General features: G+C 41.5%; 1 protein-coding gene across 1 annotated transcript in view; it reads left to right on the top strand.

Moving 5' to 3' along the window:
- LIN52 (lin-52 DREAM MuvB core complex component) overlaps window positions 1-22,678 on the top strand; it is a 189,968-nt gene extending 167,290 nt beyond the window's left edge. The window contains exon 6 of the mRNA XM_030215138.1: window positions 22,142-22,678. Coding sequence (XP_030070998.1) covers window positions 22,142-22,197 — 56 coding nt within the window. The 3' untranslated portion in view covers window positions 22,198-22,678. The remainder of the gene's footprint in view (window positions 1-22,141) is intronic.
- Window positions 22,679-23,105: the final 427 nt, after the last annotated feature.

Genomic DNA, 23,105 nt, shown 5'->3' with positions numbered 1-23,105 from the left:
AACACATGCGGATGGTGAAAAAATTGCAGGAAGACCTTAGGAAATTGGAAAACTGGGCTTCCAAATGGCAGATGAAATGTAATGTGGACAAATGCAAGGTGATGCACATTGGGAAGAATAATCCGAATCATAGTTACCTGATTTTAGGGTCAACCTTGGGGACAGTGGCATAGCCAGACCTGAGATTTTGGGTGGGCCCAGAGCTAATATGGGTGGGCACACACTGTGTATATATGTATGAGTAGTGTCTGTTGGGATCCTACAAAAGAATGCCTTAGAATTCACTTGATGATGGATTTCTAAGTAGACTGCCCAACAGCTGCCCTGCATCAGTATAACCACATACATACTTAAAGGAAAAATTGATATTTTTAATATAATTACATTATCCCATATCTTTCAATTGATCATACGTATGTCTACTACAACAGCAAACTTCTCAACACATATGGCAGGATCCTGCAATATAATTACATAGGAAAAATATATTCAGATTCTGGTGGCACCTCAATAATAGCAATACAAAATTTCTTCACTGTCAGGTGCTTTGTGAAGTAACACTAAAGCCTGCAAAGAAGCTTCTTAACACCAATTCTGAACACGAATACCAACAGCATTACTTATATAAAGACAGCGGTGAATATACATAGCAGGAATTTGCATTCCATTGGAAAATTCAGACAAGTCAGACTCATAACACTGTAAGGACACCACACAAACCACATGCCAGCAGATTCTCTCACCTTGGTCACATGCAGAACACATACCAACCCTCATGAATTACAGAATAGAGGACCAAAAATTACAAACTGTCCTGTAGCCCGGCATCAGCTCTTCCCTTCTTTTTTAAACCTCATCCATCCCCATAGCCCAGCATTAGCCCTATCCATCCCTTCCCCATCATCTATCCCGCAGCTAGGCATCACTTCTATCCTAGCTCCCCCCACCCCTCCCTGTAGCCTAGCATCAGCCCTGTACTACTGTCTACCTGTCCCCCCCCCCCCCCCCCCCCCCCCATAGTCTGGCATCTCCCCTACTCTACAATAATGCCTCTGTATCGCTCCATGGTGCGACCTGATTGCCTTCAGTTGTGGTCGCTATATATCAAAAAAGATATAGCGGACTTAGAAAGGGTTCAAAAAAGAGTGAGCAAAATGAAAAGGGAGATGAAACTGATGTGAGGAAAGGCTAAAGAGGTTAAGACTCTTCAGCTTGGAAAGCAGAAGGATGAGGGGAGGAGATATGATTGAGATCTACAAAATCCTGATTGGTGTAGAATGAATAGAAGTGAATCGAATTTTTTTTTTACTCGTTCCAAAACTACAAAGGCATAGGGACACTCAATGAAATTACATGGTGTGATATCCCCCTTCTCACTCAGGGTGACCTGGTTCTCAATATGCAGATCATATGCAAATTAGTGTGCTACCCCTTCTCGCTCAGGGTGACCTGGTTCCCACTAAGCAAATTAAACAGGTCTCACCAACTGCATATTTCTCAGGCAACTCTTTATTCCAGCCCCTGGGCACACTTCTTCTAGCTTAATACTTTATACTTTCATAGATCTTCACACTGAGCCTCCCCACACAGATACATGGGCTCAGTACTACACCAATACTTTGGGGACTCTCAACCCCAGGCTTTGCAGCCTGCTTCTCTCAGTACTTTGGACACACAGTCCCCCCTTTGAACCCACAGTTCTGGACACACAGTTCCTATAAGTACTGAGGACACACAGTCAAACACTAATGCTTTAGGGACTTCTTACCCCAGGACTTTCAGCCTGCTGATCTCCTTTGGACACCCAGTCCACCCCAAGTCCATAAGGTTAGCCAGTATCTTTCAGGGGCCCTCTCTTCTTCTGCTGCTAGCTCACTTCCCTTCCTTTCACCACTCAGGTGGGGTATAAAGTGGTTAATTAGCTACACAGGACCCAGCCCATAACCGCCTGCACCTGTGGACCACCCAGGGCTCTCCCCGGTCCTAGCGACCTCCATCATCTTCTAGCGCCCTCTAGTGGCCTACACCATATAGGACACCCTCTTACTTATCACAATGGAAATACTTTTAAAACAAATAGGAGGAAATATTTTTTCATTCAAGGAATAGTTAAGCTCTGGAAATCGTTGCCGGACCATGTATTAACAGCAGTTAGCATATCTGGGTTTAAAAAATGTTTGGACAAGTTCCTGGAGGAAAAGTCCATAGTCTGCTATTGAAACAGACATGGGGAAGTTACTGCTTGCCCTGGGATTGGTAGCATGAAATGTTGCCATGATTTGGCTTTCTCTGCCAGTTACTTGAGACCTGGCTTGGCCACTGTTGGAAACAGGATACTGGGCTTGATGGAAAATTGGTCTGACCCAGTACAGCTGTTCTTATGTTCCTATGTAAAATTGAAAAAACAGTAAGCACATTGAGTCAGTTTGTTACATAATACATAAGAGCAAAATGAGAAACAAGCATATCAATGCACAGCAAGGTGGTTTACATTGCATAATACATGGAAAGAGAAAAAAAAACAATAGAGACATGCGTTAGGTACTATAGAGTGAGATGCTAGTCTTATTCTCGAGACTGCACCAGTTACTTGCCTCATTAATAAGGATGGTCTTCAATGCCATTTTAAACCAGGCTAAGTTAAGGGGATTTTTCCTCTTAAATCTGGTTGAAGAGAGTTACAGAGAAAAGGCCCAAAATATGAAAAGAACTCAGTTCCAGTTGGAGTTAGTAAGAAATGCAAAGTTGGGGGTAATGAAAGTTGATTTAAATATTGGTAACATGTTAGTGAAGTGGATTTGTATGGGATCATTAAAGTGGGCAACCAGTATGCAAGACCGTAAGTACAATGACAAGTACCTTAGAGTGAATTCTAATGTTTATTGATGACCAGTGAAGATTTTTAATTTGAGTCAAATTATGGAATTTGTCAACACCATCTAGAAACCTTGCTGCAGTGTTTTAAAGCAATTGTAGATGGTGTATGAATACTAACTTAATACATTATATAAAGAATTGGAGTAGTCTAGACCAGTGATGGGCAACCTTTTGAGCTTGGTGTGTCAAAATTCGCCAAAAAACCGAGCATAACTCGGGTGGTGTGTCACTTCGAGAAAAAAAACATAATTTCACGATACTTATAGTTTAAATAACAAAAATGTATAATTGTAATATATAACTGTATTTAATAAACCAAAACCTAATTATTTAACTTACCTGCTTAGTGACTTCTTTGTTCATCTGTCAGTCGGTTTCTTTTGTTGGTCTTGATATTATTTAACTTGTGTGGGGTGCCGTGAACTAAGATAAGTGAGGGGGAGGGGGAATTCTTTAACTAATCTGCCTATTAGTGACTTTTTTGTTGTTGAATTTCATTGGCTAAATCTTCAATTGAAGGTTGGTATTTTGTACACTTCAAGCCCAAGCAAGCGCTACTAACTTCATCTTTCAATCTGTTTCTTTTGTTGGTTTTGATATTATTTAACGCTGAAAATAAGGTTTCACAAAAGTACGTAGAGGGAAAAATTGTGAGTAAAGCCATTGCTATATTTTTCAGGGTGCTAAAAGTGTCTGGTAATCGGATCCAGGCACTCCAAATTTCCTGGTAACTCAGATATTCTCTTAATAATTGCATCTTTATTCTGCATATCGTGAAATAGAACTGGTGCACATCTTAGGAGAGTTTCTTTAATAAATTCTCCCTCACTGAGTGCTTTTCCATGCTGAGCTATGGAGTGAGCAATGCTCAAACTTGCAGATGTTAAATTTGTAGAACCTTTTACAAATTTAAGGATGGACTTAGATTGGCTCTTATAAAAGTGTAGCTGCCTGGAAATGTATTCCTTCCTTTCATCCTCACTTTTTTTCAAGAGCTGGGAATGATTAGTTTCAAAATTTCTATTTATATTCCACGTTCTGCTTACTACCGTTTCAGTACATAGAACGCAAAATGATCTGCCATTTTTTTCTATAATGCCATACATCTCGGTCCATGTCTCTTGAAAGGGTCGGCTACTTCTACTACCACTTCCTTTACTTAACCTTGGTTTTTTATTTTTTGGGTTCTCCATCAGGGGGGCAGTGACAGAAGATAGAATTATAGATAGCCTGTTAGCCCTGCAGGCAATTAGGGGTTAACTAGCCTAACTGACCACCTTATGTAAATTAAGTTGGCTGCCGCTATTTCTAATGGCAGGAAACAGCACCCATAGCACATGCCCTCGCCTCTCCCAGCCTCCCCCTCACCTATCTCAGTAATGGTGGTCAATTACAAATCCACGACACCCCAGAACAGTAGATTGGATGATGGTTGCTGTGGTTATGTGGTTGCTGGTAATGGCGATCACAGGGCCCTCAGAGATGCGTCCCCCACGGCATTCCGCTGCTCTCTGCTCCGCCGGCCGGAAGTGAGGTCAAACGGCCGTGCAGGAGCCGGGGCAGAGGGAGCAGCAGGGAGGGAACGAGCGGAGGACTCGGAGGGAGCCAATAGGAGCGCACACAGGTAAACATGCGCCGGGGGGGTGATTTCGCCGGGGGGGGGGGGTCGCGCTGCACCTTGGGGGGGGGCGCATCGGCGATCCGCCCGGGTGTCAGCAAGGAACGCCGCTGCTTCTCTGTATGCGGCCACATGCGGCTGCGTGTCATCGAAAATGGCTACGCGTGTCATAGGTTCGCCATCAGGGGTCTAGACAGTGCAGGACTAGGGTTACCATATGTGTGGGTTTCCCCGGACATGGCCTCTCTTTAGGCAACTGCCTGATGGGTTTTTTTTTTTTTTTTTTGTTACATTTGTACCCCGCGCTTTCCCACTCATGGCAGGCTCAATGCGGCGGGCAATGGAGGGTTAAGTGACTTGCCCAGAGTCACAAGGAGCTGCCTGTGCCGGGAATCGAACTCAGTTCCTCAGTTCACCTGGACCAAAGTCCACCACCCTAACCACTGGGCGGGCCACTCCTCAACTCCTAAATTGAGGGGCTTTGTGACCATTTTTGCCAAGTTTAAAAAATCCATCATACTCATTCCCAATAGTGGCAGCATACCCACAGGCCCACTCAGTTGATCCATCCATCCTCCTCCCGAAATCTGGCATGTCTTCCTTACCTCACCTCCCGGCAGATAGGCACCTCCTCTGTAGTTCGTTCCTCTCCAGTCCTCAGATACATTGCTGGCAGTATCAATGATTTGAGGCACCCACTGCCGACTGGCTCCTCGAGTCTTCTCTCTGTCGTGTCCCACCTCTTGTGATGTACATAAGTGTATAAGTATTGCCACACTGGAACAGACCGAAGGTCCATCAAGCCCAACAGTGGTCAATCCAGGTTACAAGTACCAGACAAGATCCCAAAACAGTAAAATACATTTTATGCTGCTTGTCCTAGAAATAAGCAGAGGATTTTCCCCAAATCCATTTTAGTAATGGCTTATGGACTTTTCTTATTGGAAGCTATCCAAACTTTTTTTAAACCCCTCTAAGCTAACTGCTTTTACTACAATCTCCATCAACGAATTCCAGAGATTACACGTTGAGTGAAGAAAACGTTTCTCTGATTTGTTTTAAATTTACTACTTTGTAACTTCATTGCATGCACCTAGTCCTAGTATTTTTGGAAAGAGTAAACAAGCGATTCATATCTACCCATTCCACTCCACTCATTATTTTATAGACCTCTATCATATCTCCCCCAGCCGTCTTTTCTCCAAACTGAAGAGCCCTAGCCGCTTTAGCCTTTCCTCATAGGGAAGTCGTCCCATCCCCTTTATCATTTTCATTGCCCTTCTCTGTACCTTTTCTAATTCCACTATATCTTTTTTGAGATGTAGTCGCCAGAATTGCACACAATATTCAAGGTGTGGTCACACCATGGAGCGATACAAAAGAATTATAACATCCTCATTTTTGTTTTCCATTCCTTTCCTAATAATATCTAATGTTCTGTTTGCTTTCTTAGCCACCGCCACACACTGAGCAGAGGGTTTCAACATATCATCAACGGTGACACCTGGATCCCTTTCCTTGTCAGTGACTGCTAATGTGGAACCATGTATTACGTAGCTATAATTCGGGTTCCTCTTTCCCACATGCATCACTTTGCACTTGCTCACATTAAATGTTATCTGCCATTTGGATGTCCAGTCTCTCAGTTTCATAAGGTCCTCTTGTAATTTTTCACAATCCTCTTGCGATTTAAAAACTTTGAATAACTTGTGTAGTCAGCAAATTTATTACCACTACTACTACTACTACTTAACATTTCTAAAGCGCTACTAGGGTTATGCAGCGCTGTACAATTTAACAAAGAGGGACGGTCCCTGCTCAAAGAGCTTACAATCTAAGAGACATGTGAACGGTCAGTCCAATAGGGGCGGTCAAATTGGGGCAGTCTGGATTTACTGAAAGGTAAGAGTTAGGTGTTATTAGTTACTCCTATCTCTAGATCATTTATAAATATGTTAAAAATCAGTGGTCCCAGCACAGACCCCTGGGGAACACCACTATTTACCCTTCTTCATTGAGAATTCTAATCATTTAATCCTACTCTCCGTTTTCTATCTTTTAACCAGTTTTTAATCCACAATAGGACATTGCCTCCTATCCCATGACTCTCCAATTTCCTCTGGAGTCTTTCATGAGGTACTTTCTCAAATGCCTTTTGAAAATCCAGATACACAATATCGACCGGCTCACCTTTGCCCACATGTTTGTTCACCCTTTCAACTAAATGTAGTAGATTGGTGAGGTAAGATTTCCCTTCACTAAATCCATGTTGGCTTTGTCTCATTCATGCTTTTGAATATGCTCTTTAATTTTGTTCTTTATAATAGTCTTTACCATTTTACTCGGCACTGACATCAGGCTCACTGGTCTATAATTTCCCGGATCACCTCTGGAACCTTTTTTTAAAAATCGGCGTTACATTGGCCACCCTACAATCTTTCGGTACAATTCTTGATTTTAGAGATAAATTACACATTACTAACAATAGCAATTCATTTTTCAATTCTATCGGTACTCTGGGATGAATACCATCCAGTCCAGGTGATTTGCTACTCTTCAGTTTGTCAAATTGCGGCATTACATCCTCCAGGTTTCTCTGACTCGTCAGCTTTGAATACCATTTCTGGTACTGGTATCTCTCCCAAATCTTCCTTGGTGAACTGAAGCAAAGAATTAATTTAATCTCTGTGCTATGACTTTGTCTTTCCTGAGTGCCTCTGTAACCACGCAGGCGAGTTGAGGTAGAGAGGCCTAGAGTAGTCCGCCAGGAGTGGGTGCCTCAATCAGTGACACTGCCGGTAAGTGGTAAGAAAACGCCTCCCACTCTCCCCAAATGTGAGTGGGTGCAGTTTTTTTTAAATTGTTGTGGAGGAGGCAGGTGGAGGCACTTTATTTTTTTGTGTCCTCTTTTTTTTTTTCGTCTCTGCAAATATGGTAACGCTATGCAGGACCAATACAAAGGGCAAGGTTTTCAAATCCCCTTTGGAATCTAGGGTGTAGCCTATTGGTTAGGAGACCAGGCTGAAAAACAGAGAAACCCAATTCGAATCCTGCTGTTCCTTGTCATCTTGGGCAAGTCACGCGTCTACGCGCACCAAAATGGAGTTACCGTGTGGCTCTTGCAGTAATTTCATTTTTGGTGCGTGTCCAATATGCACGTCTGAAAAATAATTTCTGTTTTCAGACACACCAAGTGGCATTTGCGTGCATAGGTCATTACTGCCCAGTTACCATGTGAGACTTTACCATTAGGTCAGTGGCTGGCGGTAAAGTCTCAGATCCAAAATGGATGCGCACCAATTTTGATTTTGCTGCACGTCCATTTTCGGCAAACATTTTTAAAAGGCATTTTTTTTGCAGGTGTGCTGAAAAATGGCTCTGTGCACACCCAAAATACGCGCCTACACTACCACAGGCCATTTTTCAGTGCACCTTAGTAAAAGAACCCCTTAATCCTCCATTATCTTACTTCCTGGTGTTCTAGATCGATGTGGGCAGGATCGAACCCCATTTGCTCATGCTTCTGGTGGCTCCATAATAAAATTGGCTACCATGAAGTCTAGAATTAGTCCCACTACTGCCTCCTTCACCCCACTGAACCACCAGAGAGTAAGGTAGGCCCTGGAGGGCCTCCTATAACTGGGGAGGGGAGGAGGATTGGTCCTTTTGTCCAGGAGGTTTGGGAGAGGGGTCATAGCTTGGTGAGGGGGTGGGGAGTCAGTCCTTAAGTCGGGGGGGATGGGAGGAGGGTCAGTCCTTGCTTCGGGGTATAGGGAAGGGGAATGCACCTTGTCTCAGAGATGGGGGGGCATGCACACTTTACTTATGTGGGTCCTGGACAATATTCAGCTGGGACCCGAATAAGAGCTTGACCACACCTAGTCAGATGCCGATATTTAATGCTGGTGGCTGGACAGAGTTGTCATTGACTATTGGGTCTAATTGCTTGCTTCCAGAAAAGATTCCACTAAGAGGTGTTATTCTTTTAAATGGAGGAGGTTTGCCGTCTGGTGTGACAGCAAGGCCCTAGATCCTCTTTCTTGTCCTACATAGACCCTGCTTGAATACCTTCTACACTTATCAGAGTCTGGTCTCAAGACCAACTCCGTAAGGGTTCACCGTAGTGCAATTAGTGCTTATCATCAATGTGTAGAAGGTAAGCCTATCTCTGGACAGCCTTTAGCTGTTTGCTTCATGAGAGGTTTGCTTTTGTCAAAGCCCCCTGTCAAACCTCCACCAGTGTCATGGGATTTCAACGTCGTTCTCGCCCAGCTGATCAAAGCTCCTTTTGAGCCACTGAATTCCTGCCATCTGAAGTACTTGACCTGGAAGGTCATTTTCTTGGTGGCTGTTACTTCAGCTCGTAGGGTCAGTGAGCTTCAGGCCCTAGTAGTGGATGCACCTTATACTAAATTTCATCACAACAGAATAATCCTCCATACGCACCCTAAGTTTCTGCCGAAGGTGGTGTCTGAATTCCATCTAAACCAGTCAATTCTCTTGCCAACATTTTTTCCCTGTCCTCATGCCCACCCTGGTGAAAGCAGCTTGCACATTTTGGACTGCAAGAGAGCATTGGCGTTTTACATGGAGCGGATGAAGCTCTTCAGACAGTCCGCCCAGTTGTTTGTTTCTTTTGATCCCAGTAAGGGGGGGAGTCGCCATCAGAAAATGCACAATCTCCAGTTAGCTAGCAGATTGCATCTCCTTCACTTATGCCCAAGCTGGGCTGACTCTGGAGGGCCATGTCACAGCTCATAATGTTAGAGCCATGGCTACATCGGTGGCTCAGTTAAGGTCAGCCTCCATGGAAGAGATTTGCAAAGCTGCAACGTAGTCTTCAGTCCACACATTCACATCACACTACTGCCTTGAGCAGGATAGATTGGGCAGTCGGTGCTTTAGAATCTGTTTGGGGTTTAGAATCCAACTCCACCGCCCTAGGCCTGTTTTAGTCTGTTCCAGGCTATACTCTCAGCTAGTTTGTATATAGTTTCAGGTTAATCTCTGTTATGTTCTCGCCTTTGCGAGGTCCAGTTGACCAACGTTTGTTGTTTTGGGTGAGCCTGGATGCTAGAGATACACCAACTGTACGATTAATACAGCCTGCTTGTCCTCGGAGAAAGCGATGATACTTACCTGTAGTAGGTATTCTCCAAAGACAGCAGGCTGATTATTCTCGCAAACCCGCCCACCTCCTATTTTTTTTTTAATTCGTGACTAAACTGAGGAGCGCGGCCGTGTGGTGGGCAGGAAGTCACTCAGTTCATGTGCAGACGGACACACAGCGTACTAGAAGCCTCCAGCAAACATTTTGCTATTTGGAATGCCAGTTATCGGGCCGGCACGGATCGCCGGCCCAGCTGTGAGAATAATCAGCCTGCTGTCCTCAGGTTAGTTACCTGCTACAGGTAAGTATCTTCGCTATACTGCTGATACCTTTAGGTTCTTAGTGGTTTATAATAATTAAAAAACCAAGAGAGTCTTTGGGAAGCACAAAACAGAGAATCTTATTCAAGAACTAATTTTAACAAACTTCTTAAAAAGATAGGTTTTTACATTTTTCTTGAATAAGAAAAAAGATAACTTAGCAAAACAAATATTAAAATCACTTCAGGACCTCAATGCTTGAACTGCAAGAACTCTGTCAAACATTACAAATCTCTTTACTGCCGTAATAGATGGAAGGACAAAACATGAATTGTGAAATGATCTTCTATCCCTATTATTAGAAATAAATTCAATATGATCCATTATATAAATTGGGCATTCGCCATTTAGAATCTTATATAGAAAGCAAAAGAATTTGAACATAATCCTCACCCTATAAGCAACTAATGTAATTCAACAAAATATGAAGAAATTTTATCCTTTTATAGTGAAAAAATTAATCTGATTGCAGTGTTCTTAATTGTTTGTAGTTTATTTATTTAGATTTTGCTCCCACCTTTTTCAGTAGTAGCTCAAGGTGAGTTACATTCAGGTACTCTGGATATTTCTCTGTCCCAGGAGGGCTCACAATCTAAGTTTGTACCTGAGGCAATGGAGGGTTAGGTGACTTGCCCAAGATCACAAGGAGCAGCAGTGGGATTTGAACCAGCCACCTCTGGATTGCAAGACCGATGCTCTAACCACTAGGCCACTCCTCCAAATAACCCAGCAACCTGTTTCCAACAGTGGCCAATCCAGGTTACAATCCTGGCAAGACCCCAAAACAGTACAATATATTTTATGCTGCTTATCCTAGAAATAAGCAGTGAATTTTCCCAAGTCCATCTTAATAATGGCTTATGGACTTTTCTTTTAGGAAACTACCCAACCCTTTTTTAAACCCCACTAAGCTAACTACTTTTACTACATTCTCTGGCAACAAATTCCAGAGTTTAATTACACGAGTGAAAAAATATTTTCTCCAATTTGTTTTAAATTTACTACTTTGTAGCTTTATTACACGCCCCTTAGTCCTAGTAATTTTGGAAAGCATAAACAAGCGATTCACATCTACGTGTTCCATTCCATTCACTATTTTACAGACCTGTATCATATCTCCCCTCAGCCGTCTTTTCTCCAAACTGAAGAGCTGTAGCCTCTTTATTCTAGATCCCTTTCTTGGTCTGTGACTCCTAACCAGGGGCATAGTCAGACAACAGATTTTGGGTGGGCCTAAGCAAGAAGTGGGTGGGCACCAAGTGTTCTGCCCCCTCCCCCACTACGCTGGCGGGAAAACCCTTCTTTCCACCTTGGCAGTCTGCAGCAGGCATGCACTGAAAACAGAGCATATGCAGGTGCTGGTATTGTGGAGAGTAGCGTTTTCATTACCATCAGGGGGGAGTCTTCTGCTGGCAAAGCTTGGGATGCCTACCAGCTACCGCTAAACATGTGCTACTGTTGGGTGGGCCTGAGCCCTAAGTGGGTGGGCCCTGGCCCACCCAGGCCCACCTGTGGCTACGTCACTGCTCCTAACGTGGAACCTTGCATTATGTAGGTGTAATTCTGGTTCCTATTTCCCATGTGCATCACTTTGCACTTGTTCACATTAAACATCAGCCATTTAGATGCCTAGTCTCCCAATCTCGTAAGGTCCTCTTGTAATTTTTTACAATCCTCTTGCGATTTAACTACTTTGAATAACTTTGTGTCATCAGCAAATTTAATTACCTCACTAGTTACTCCCATCTCTAGATCATTTATAAATATGTTAAAAAGCAGCGATCCCAGCACAGGACCCCTGGGGAGCCCCACTAACTACCCTTCTCCATTCATAATACTGACCATTTAACCCTACTCTCTGTTTTCTTTCTTTTAACCAGTTTTTAATAGGACACTACCTTACATCCCATGAGTCTCCAATTTCCCCTGGAGTCTTTTATGAGGTACTAGTTTGATCCACCATTATTTCATGAATACCTAGTTTGAGCTACCATTATTTGGTTCACTAAAGAGTCAGGATTGTTATCAAAAAATAAACATTTGGTCTTATCGGTGTTTAACTTGAGTCGATAGCTCAGGACTTAATCAGTTGTAAACATCTTTGAACAACTGATGGTACTGAATTTATAGATGAGTAAATCAGAATTAACACTGTAATATTATCGGCATAACTGTACATGATGCAATCCTCTCTAGTAAGTTCTAAACCCAAAGAATGTAAGAAGATATTAAACAATGTAGGTGACAAAAGAGATCCCTGTGGCTCTCCACAAGGAGTTCTACAACTATCTGATAACTTTCCATTATGTTTTACTTTATATGACCTAGAAACCAAAAATCCTCTAAACCACTTCAATATATTACCGTCAATACCTATATGATTAAGTTCGGAAAGCAAAATATCATAATCCACCAGATCAAAAGCTGACGATAGATCAAACTATAGGATTAAACTCTTACCACTTTGACATAGTATGCTCCGAACAGTGTCATAAATGGACACAATAACTGTTTCTGTACTATTCCGTGTTTGAAAGCCCGATTAGGTAAAGTGGAGCTCATGTTGCATCGAGTATGGATTAAGCTGATTACAACCTCTCTGTTCAGTATTTTCTCTTGGTTACAAAGTTCTTTCCTCTTATATTTTGCAATAAAGCCCATTCTTGAATGGCTGAAGGTCATTTTGAGCACTGGAAGTTTTGGAATACTGTTTTGAGTAGAGAGATGTGGTAGCCGTGTTAGTCCACTTTTAAAGGTAATCAATAGAAATAAAAGAAAATAAGATGATACCTTTTTTTATTGAACTAACTTAATACATTTGAAGGTAACCCTTCTTCATCAGATCGAAAATAAGCAAATGTTGATAAATAACAGTATATACGAGTGAAAGTTCTTTAATGTTTCACTTATATGTTACTACTACTTATCTTTTCTATAGTGCTACTAGACGTACGCAGCGCTGTGCAGTTGAACATGTATACTGTTACTTATCAACATTTGCTTATTTTCCGATCTGATGAAGAAGGGTTACCTTCGAATGCTAATCAAAAAATGCATAAGTGAGTCCAATAAAAAATGTATCATCTTTCTTTGCTTTATTTTCTTTTATTTCTGTTGAAATTTCTCTGCTGTGTTCTTATCCCTGCATTACAGTGTTTTCTAACCCTTTCCTGGAGGTACGCTTTGTCCAAATCAGTTTACAGGATTGCCACGATGAATATGCATGAGAGTTTGCATATTCTAGTTTCCAATGCATGCAAGTATGTCTCATGTATAGATACTAAGTATGGATATCCTGCCTCCAAGTGAGGGCTGGGCAACACCTGATACACAGCACTTTTGGTCCACAATGTATTATTTTCAAAGTAAAAAAAAAAAAATACAGTTCAAATCTAGGTAATAACATTTTCTAACTGCTGATAGAATAAAGATATTTATTGACGTGATGAAACTCTTGTGCATATTGAATATCAAAAGATGCTTGCTGTATATTTTACTGTCTGTATGTTCAGCTCATTATTTGTCAGATATTTAAGGTTCTTTTAAACAGTAATAAATGCCAGTTTCTCTCTCACACAGATGCATCTCTCTGTCTCTCTCTCTCTCTCTATAATATGCTAATGATATCACCGTTGCAGTAATTACGGGTCATCTTCATTTCTTTCATCTTCGCTGCTTCTGATGGCTTCATTCCTTTGACAGAGAAAATTTGGCTCTAGGTGCTGTGATTATTTTGTTAAGCATTATTCGAATAGACAGGACTGAGAGAAATTAATCAATCCAAATGCAATTAGCATCATGTTTAACCCAGTGATGGACATCTCAAGGTGAAACAACCAGGGGAGTTTCAACATTATTATTCAATCCAGTGGCTCTTATCTAAATTATAATCAAGAGAGGCTTTTATTGGCTTCATGCAGAGATTATAACCCTTTCTCTACTCCAGAGACCAGAAGATCAACTTTCTCTCCTTAAGAGATCTTAAAACGATCAGCTTATTGAGTAGGGAGGACGTAGATTGGGTAGCTGGCTTTAAATGGAACACCTGTTTCCCATTTATGCTGGCTGGGCCAAATAGGGATGGGTCGCCAATGTTAAATCTTGTGTGGAGCAGTGTCTCACACATCTTTACCCTTGAACTATGTGAGAGGATAACTGATACTGATGATTTCTCCCACCTGTTTTCAGGCCTTGAAGTGAATATTACTGAAAATCATGTAATTCCTGCCTATTAGACAATTGTACGTCTCTCTCGCAAATCGCTGTAGGAAGGTTGCAGTATTCTTCCCCACACCCACTCCCAGAATGGATCATGTTGCTGGCATGATATTATTGTCCCCTTCCCTCTGTTGCTTCTCTTTAATGCCTTAGGAAACAAATGCATCAGTCATGCATAATGGAGAAAATTCAGAACTAATCCCTTCCAATCCAAAAAAATTTATTGTCCTTTAATCTGGTGATGATCCAGATTTGAGAAAGTTGAATTATGCTAATATGTGTTTCATAGGTTCCCAAAAGAAACAGTTGTACCAACTACAATATGTACACAACAGGGATGCACATGTTACAATGCGGGTGCAGATTGGCGAGTTTCATCTGCAGAATCAGAAAGTATTTATTTATTGAACACATTTATACCCCACATTTTCCCACTAGTTGCAGGCTCAATGTGGCTTACACAGTAACATGGGTAGGCTACAGTTCAGTATATCATTAAATAATGTCATAGTAAAAATGTAATCATAAACGTATCGTCTAAAACAACAAAGATAATAAAAGACAATGGAAAAACATTAAGGTCCATAAATTTTGCTGAACAGATAAGAACTAAACTAAGCAACGTCTGGATGGTAGGCCTTCTTGAACAGGGTGGTCTTCAATAATTTCCTGAAGTTTAGATGATTCTGAGTTGATTTTAGGAGTTTAGGCAGTGCATTCCATAGTGAAGGAGAAGCTTGATGCGTAGGTAGATTTGTATTTGAGGCCATTGCAATCTGGATAATGTAAAATTAAATAGGATCGGGAAACACTGGAACTATTTCTGAGTGGGAGATCTATTAGATTTAACATGTATCCAGGAACTTCACCATAAATGATCCTATGAATCAGGGTGCAAATTTTAAAGTAGAGAGATGGCAGATGCCTTTCAGACTGCGCTCCTTAGGCAAACGGTGACAAACCCCACCAGAGAAGAGATGACGCTGGATTTCGTGCTCACAAATGGGGATGTGTCTAATGTTTGGGAGGTGCCCCCCAGTGCAGTAGTGATTGTTACACCATATGGTTCAATATAGCAGCTAAAGGGGAGTGTAGACACACAAAACTCAAAGGTCCTGGACTTTAAACATGCTGACTTTAGTAAAATGAGGGAGCACCTAAGGAAAAAAAACTAGCAGGATCAGAGGGAATAAGAAGTGGAAAGTCAGTGGTCCGAACTGAAAGGACGGATCTTTATGTAAGGAAAATAAGAGGTAAAGGAAACCTATATGGTTCACCAAACAAGTGGCTGAAGGAATAAAGGCAAAACAGCTGGCATTTATGAAGTACTGAATAACGCAGAAAGAAGAACCTAGAGAAAAATACCACCTAAAACTCAAGTGAAGAGAGAAATACAGCTGGCAAAAGCACAGGCACAAGAAAAAAGTACTAGAGACATAGGGGGGTCTTTTACTAAAGACTAACTGGAGTTATCTGCAGCAGGGCCCATAGGAATAAAATGGAAGCTAATCTTTAGTAAAAGACCCCCATAGAGAGCTGATGAGATTTTTTTTTCAGGTATATTGGGGAAAGAAGAAGGCTAGAAATAGAATTTTGAGACTGAAAGCTGCTGAGAAAAGATTGTGGAGAGGGATGAGAAAAAGGCAGACATACTAAACAAATGCGTCTATGTTTACAGAAGAAATCCTGGAGGGCCCTCGTAAAGATTTGTATAATAGATCCTTAGAGCTAGAGGATTATAGAAGGGCAGATGTGGTCCCTTTCCACAAAAATGTTAACAGAAAACAAGTGAGGAAACTATAGGTCGATAAGCCTCACTTCGGTGATAAGAAAAAGTAAGGAGGCACTGCTGAAGGAAAAGATAGTATGATTCCTAGAATCCAATGGCTTACAAGATCTGAGGCAACATGGTTTTACTGAAGGAAATTATTTCTTCATTCAACATGTAATTAACCTTTGGAATTTGTTGCCAGAGAATGTGTTAAAAGCAGTTAGCTTAGCGGGGTTTAAAAAAAGGTTTGGCTAGCTTCCTAAAAGAAAAGTCCATAAGTCATTATTAAGATGGACTTGGGGAAAATCCACTGCATATTTCTAGGACAAGTAGCATAAAGTGTATTGTACTGTTTTGGGGTCTTGCCCAGGTACTTGTAACCTGGATTGGCCACTGTTGGAAACAGGATACTGGGCTTGATGGACCTTTGGTCTGTCCCAGTATGGCAATTCTTATGTTATGTTCTTATAGTGAGGTGATTACTTTACATGCGGATTATGAAAAATTGCAGGAAGACCTTAGCAAACTGGAAGCCTGGGCATCCAAATGGCAGATGAAATTTAATGTGGACAAATGCAAAGTGATGAACATTGGGAAGAATAATCTGAATCATAATAACCTGATGCTAGTGTCCACTTTAGGAGTCAGATCTAAGTGTCATTGTAGACAATACTCTGAAATCTGCCCAGTTTGGAGAGGTGGCCAAAAAAGCAAACAGGATGCTAGGAATTATTAGGAAAAGGATGCAAAATAAGTCTAAGAATATTATAATGCCTCTGTATCGCTCCATGGTGTGACCTCACCTTAACTACTCCATTCATTTCTGGTCAACTTATCTGAGAAAAGATATAGTGGAATTAGAAAAGGTTCAAAGGATTACAACTAAAATAATAACGGGGATGGAGCTCCTCCTTTATGAGGAAAGACTGACGAGACTAGGGCTCGGAAAAGAGACAGCTGAGATGGGGGATATAATTCAGGTATATATAATCCTAAGTGGTGTATAATGGGTAGAAGTGAATCGATTTTTCACTCTTTAAAAAAGTACAAAGACTAGGGAACAGTCAATGAAATACTTTTATTTATGCTCTGGAACTCACTGCCGGAGGATGTGGTAACTGCAGTTAGTGTATCTGAGGAAAAGTCCATAGTCTGTTATTGAGATGGACTAGGGGTAAGCCCTGCTCGCCCCAGGATTGGTAGCATAGAATGTTGCTACTAATTGGTTTTCTGCCAGGTACTTGTGGCCACTCTTGGAAGCAGGATACTGGGCTAGATGGACCATTGGTCTGACCCAGTATGGCTATTCTTACTTACACCGATGATGTAACAATCTACATCCCCTTCAAGGGCGACCAATATCACAGATAGAATCCAGACCAGCCAAGACATAATGGAGATCTGGGCCTCCACCTTCAGGCTAAAATTAAAGGCGAGAGAGCCAAATTCCTGGTTATATCAAGCACCTTCCGTCCCACTAAACTCATGATCGGCCAAACCAGTTTCCCACTAGAAAGCACCCTCAAAGTCCTGGGAGTCACTCTAGTCCAAAACCTGACACTTGACAACCAACTAACCTCGATCACAAAGAAAGCCTTCAGAACGCTATGGAAGCTGAATAGAATCAGAAGCCTCTTCCCTATCACAACCTTTAGTCTTCTAGTTCAAGCTCTGATACTGTCCCAGCTAGACTATTGGTACTGTTTATCCGCAGGTTGCACAAATCTGAGCCTGAAAAAATTACAAACCGCTCAAAACAGCTTGATCGTTAGGTCCCTCCTCTATCAAAGCGCCTGTCCCCTACTGGAAGCACTCCATTGGTTCCCCATAAAAGCCAGAATAAGTTTCAAGATCCTAGTATTAGTCTTTACAATCCTCCAGGGTCTAATTCTCCACGTACATGATCACATTAATAGACCCTCCACTAAGGTAACCCGAAACTTACCACTTCCCAAACTGTAAAGGAGTAATATACAAATCTCTTTATGGCACAGGGTTCTCCTATATTGCAACCAAGACCTGGAACACCCTACCCTTAAACATTAGAAAGATAACTGACTACCTTACATTTTGCAAAATATTAAAATCATACTTCTTTGCAAAGAGTTTTACCGACGCAGGATAATCTATGGAAGACCGCTCACACAACAGAATACTCTTCAGTTGAATCAATAATGACACTTCCCCATGTGGCAGTTTCTGAATATCTTATTCTCCCATAACAACACACAGCTACACTGTTATCAGTATGTTCCATGTTACACTGTAAACCCGTTGATTGCAGTTGTCTGTTACAATATAAGTCACATTGAATTGTTCTTTGTTATACTGTAAGCCACATTAACCAAACTCGATTTGGATAATGTGGGATATAAGACTAAATAAATGAAAAATGGAAATGATTTTAATGGATTGAAAATACTTTTTAAAAAAGTAACTATGGCAGATGCTGAAGTTTGGACACCCTTCCAGTTGGTACTTAAAACAGTTGGAATAAGGTACAAAAGTTTTTTCCTTCATTCTGTAACTTGGCACCTACATTTATTTGCCAAGTGCGCAGTTGTTACACTTATGTTCTTGACTCATATAGTCACATGCATAAGTACTAGTTGGCTGCTAAGTGGTATTCTTATAACTTTAGCATGTAAATGCAAGTGGATGTGACCAGGGACACGGCTGGGGCATGACCATGACCAACATTTATACACATAACTTCAGCTTTAGTTTCATAACTTTGGCTACTGAACTGTGGACAAGCTCTGCAAGGTTTATTTTCCATTGCCAGTCCTAGATATGATGCTGCAATGTCAGCACAATACAGGAGAGGTGCTGTGAGAGGACTTCCAGAGGGGATGAAAACTCCATTGGACTCCTGAGGAAGACTCTATAGCCAACACATGACTTTATTTGGATTTGTATCCCACAATCATCCGAGTTGAGAACTCAGTTTTATGTGGCTTACATTGAATCGAGCAGAAATACAGATACAGGTCAAGGAGTCATGATAGGCAGGTCTCAGATAGAAAGACAAGCAGGGTGGAGAGCTAATAGATGGTGGATGACTTCTTGAAGGTATACACAAAATCCATAGGTGAGTTTTACAAAGCTATGGTGGGGGAGAGTAATACAAGATCAAGTGTCCGACTGTGCAGATTTAAGCTGCATCTGTCATCAGGAATTCCTTATATAGAAATGTTTTCAGGTTTTGTGAAAGCTTTCATAGGAGATGTTGTGTCGTATGTCTCTAGTTAGTGTATTTCATCATTTTGACCGCATTATACAGAAATCCTACAATGTGGGCTGATTTGTAGACTACGCCTTTGCAGCTGGAGTAATGGATAATGAGGTGGTCTCTGAGCTTCTCCTTGAGGTTTGTTAATAGTAGCTCTACTAACTTCATCATATAACTTGGTGCAGTACCGTAAACAACCTGGTATATGAAGGTGCAGATTTTCAAAACCACTCTCAGGCTTATTTTCGAAAAAGAAGGGCGCCCATCTTTCGACAGAAATCGGAAGATGGGCGTCCTCAACTGCTTTCCATCGCGGAGACGACCAAAGTTCACGGGGGCGTGTCGGAAGCATAGCGAAGGTGGGGCTGGGGCATGCCTAACACGTGGGCGTCCTCAACCGATAATGGAAAAAAGAAAGGCGTCCCTGACAAGCACTTGCGTGACTTTACTTGGTCCGGTTTTTTTTTTAATGATCAAGCCTCAAAAGGTGCCTGAACTGACCAGATGACCACCGGAGGGAATCAGGGATGACCTCTCCTTACTCCCCCAGTGGTCACCAATCCCCTCCCACCCTAAAAAAAACTTTTTAAAACATTTTTTGCTAGCCTCAAATGTCATACCCAGCTCCATGACAGCAGTATGCAGGTCCCTGGAGCAGTTTTAATGGGTGCAGTGCACTTCAGACAGGCGGACCCAGACCCATCCCCCCCACCTGTTACAATTGTGGTGGTAAATGTCAGCCCTTCAAAACCCACCAGAAACCCACTGTACCCACATGTAGGTGCCCCCCTTCACCCCTTAGGGCTATGGTAGTGGTGTATAGTTGTGGGGAATGGGGTTTGGGGGGCTCAGCACACAAGGTGAGGGAGCTGTGCACCTGGGAGCAATTTGTGAAGTCCACTGCAGTGCCCCCTAGGGTGCCCGGTTGTTGTTCTGGCATGTCAGGGGGGACCAGTGCACTACAAATGCTGGCTCCTCCCATGACCAAATGGCTTGGATTTGGTCGTTTCTGAGATGGGCATCCTCGGTTGACATGTTTTGACTTCTGTTTCATGTTCAAATACAATAAAGGTCTTGTTGCTTTCCTCCTGATCCATTTGTGTGGTTATTCTCACAGATCTGTGCCCAGCCTGGTTCTTCGTTCTGTGGGAGTGTTTTGGTTTCTCTTGCTTGTGAACATTTGAAAATGAAAATAATTCACTCTTATGTAGCAAGGATCTCTAAACGCTTCCAGCTAGCAATTTCAGCTATCAGAAACATTAGGGTCAATCATCAAAGGCAGTTAACTGGGTAAGGCAGTCTCTTGCCCGGTTAGCTATCACTAAGCACAGGAAATCTTGTGCAGGTAGAGGAAGGATGGATTCAATTATATCGCAACATACAGTCATTGAATAAATTGAAACCAAAAATAGATGGGTATTCAGCAAAAGCAACCATAAAGCATGTACCATGAATGTTGCTGAAAATTGTGGGATGGTCTCAAAAAAGAAGTGCATGCAGGGGAACCTACGAATATTTCTATGCTAGAAAAGTTCTTCAAGAAACAATTCCAAAAGCAAGAATGAAAAGAGCTGGTTGCAGGGTACATTTAAAAGCTGTTATTTCTTCTAAATGGACTGTTACATAGTACTGACTGAAGGAAATCTGCCATATTCGTATTTTGAATCTCTAAAAAGAAATGCAACTAGTAATTATGCATTAAAATTTGCAGAAAGATGCATTTTAAAACTTTGTCCCCTGGTTGTGTCAACTTCTGTTCTCTTAGGAATTGTTGAAAATACAGTTTCACATGACTGGACCTTTTAGCTAGGTTACTTATTTACCCAACATTTTTAAAAACTAAGGGCCCTGTTTACTAAACCAGGCTAGAGACACGTATATATTCCTATGGGTTTCTCTAGCATTAGCGCACGCCTTAGTAAACAGGGTTAAGTCAACCATTTGTATCCACCCTGGTAAACCATCTAATATGTAGTTTTGATCTGTCCTTTGTGTATAACAATCCACTCAGTTGAGAGTTGTGAGACATGAAGAGACAGAGAGGAAGGCTACAGATCTGTTTGTTAGGAATACTCACAGAAATGTGATCCCTCTGGCTTTCTAGGAGCCTCTGTTTTCTGTGAAGAAAATATCTATGTTATATTTACTTTAGTTGTTATTTATGAAGTTTAAAAAAATCTGCAACCATGGAATGGGCAGAAGTGGAATACAGAATAGCAGAAGGCTGGCTGTTGCCCCTAATGGGATTTGGTAGCAGCATGTGTGAGTTTGTTTCAGAAGTCAGAAATGAACAGATGTTGGTATAAATTACCTCTGTGTCTGACGTCTTGCAAATTAAAAGCACGGTTGGCATCACTAAACAATTTCAGCAGGTTGGGGAGGAGATGGGAAATGGATAGAAGGGAAATGAGATTACTCTGGTAGCTTTGGTAAGAATGTATTAAGTTGCATCAGATCAGAATCATGTGGATGAAGGAATGAGAAGAAATCTGAGGGGTTTCTAAATTAATCAGGGTAAATGGTGTGGTAGCTGTGTTAGCCTACTTTTAAAATTAATAGAAATAATACAGAAGAAGAAAAAGAATACAAAATAATACTTTTTTTTATTGGAATAATTTAATTCATTTTTTGACTAGCTTTCGAAGGGAACGTGCACTTCTGTAGGTCAGAAGAAGGTGTTTAGTCCAATAAAATAATTGATCTTTTTTTAAATTTCTGTTTCTTATGTTGAATTAATTAGAAATGCTAACATGTCAGTACGAGGTTAGTGGTTTACTTTGGCACCCCCAAAGTAAATCTGTTTGTGATTGGCATTTAAACATCTCCCTCCCACGACCACTCGCCAAATTTCTGTGGTGTCAGACTGTGCGATCTGAGATTGCTTTCCTTTTTGAGTGCTTTTATGAGATGTATTGGAATTGGGTTCAATCTTAAGTAAATTATTATATTGTCAATATGTTTTTTATGTGACTTTTTTTTTTTCTTTTGCATTCAGCAAGAGAAATGACTCGAGGAAAGTTCCTGAACATCTTGGAGAAACCCAAGAAATAGCTACAGATGGTGCTGTGCACCCCAGAGCTGTTCCTGCTGAGGACAGAATGCACCGAGATCCTTCATTCTTTGGAAAGCAGTTCTGCCTACTTGAACCACAATGTTTTCTCTCGGCATGATTTTAAGGTGCTTCTTCCATGGCTTTCAGCAGAGTCAAGAACATGCAAGTGGAAAGATGGAATTTGAACCTTCTTTGTAGAGAAGAGGAGTTTCTAAAGTAATAATTTGAAACTTGTGAAATCAGGAAACTCTCTGCAGGAGAGAGAGGAACTTTTGAAGCTACCTCCCTCTTCATCCGAACTCAAGTGATGTTTTGGGGATTGTGCTTGGGGAGTCACTGGCAGCACATAGAAAATCCACAGGCTTCAGCATTTTTCTCTTCATCCAGGGAATAAGACGATATCCTTCCTGTCTTAGCTTTTCATTTATATGCAATGTATAGAATTATCAAGTATTAACAATAAATGCAAAATATCCTGCAGTCGTTCTCAGTGTTCGAATGGTGGTATTACCCTCTGAATGACAAAGTGCCGGTTCTTTTCTGGCTGCCCCTGTCTGTTTTCAGTGAAGATGAGGAACACTTCGAATTCCTAAGACAGTGCGTGTTCTCCTTAACGTATTCTGACTCTGAGTACTAGTCTCATGATTTAGGTGCTCACTCTATTGACATGTCTGCAAATATATCATCTACCTATAAAGATGTAAATGGATCTGTTCAGTTCCTTGTCTGTCACCGCCCTTGATTAGCACCCCCTTCCCACCAAGAAAAACACCTTGCCTTCAACCCAATCCTGCAGGCACAAATTATGAACACCAGAAAAACCAGGGACAAGGATGTCTGTCTAGCAGCATTTTTTTTTAATGCAGAGCAGAGGGCAGCCTAATGGTGAGTGCAGTGGACTGTAAAC

This window comes from Microcaecilia unicolor, chromosome 9 (assembly GCF_901765095.1).
Source record: "Microcaecilia unicolor chromosome 9, aMicUni1.1, whole genome shotgun sequence".
Classification (NCBI taxonomy): domain Eukaryota; kingdom Metazoa; phylum Chordata; class Amphibia; order Gymnophiona; family Siphonopidae; genus Microcaecilia; species Microcaecilia unicolor.
This window is presented reverse-complemented; position numbering and strand designations above follow the sequence as displayed.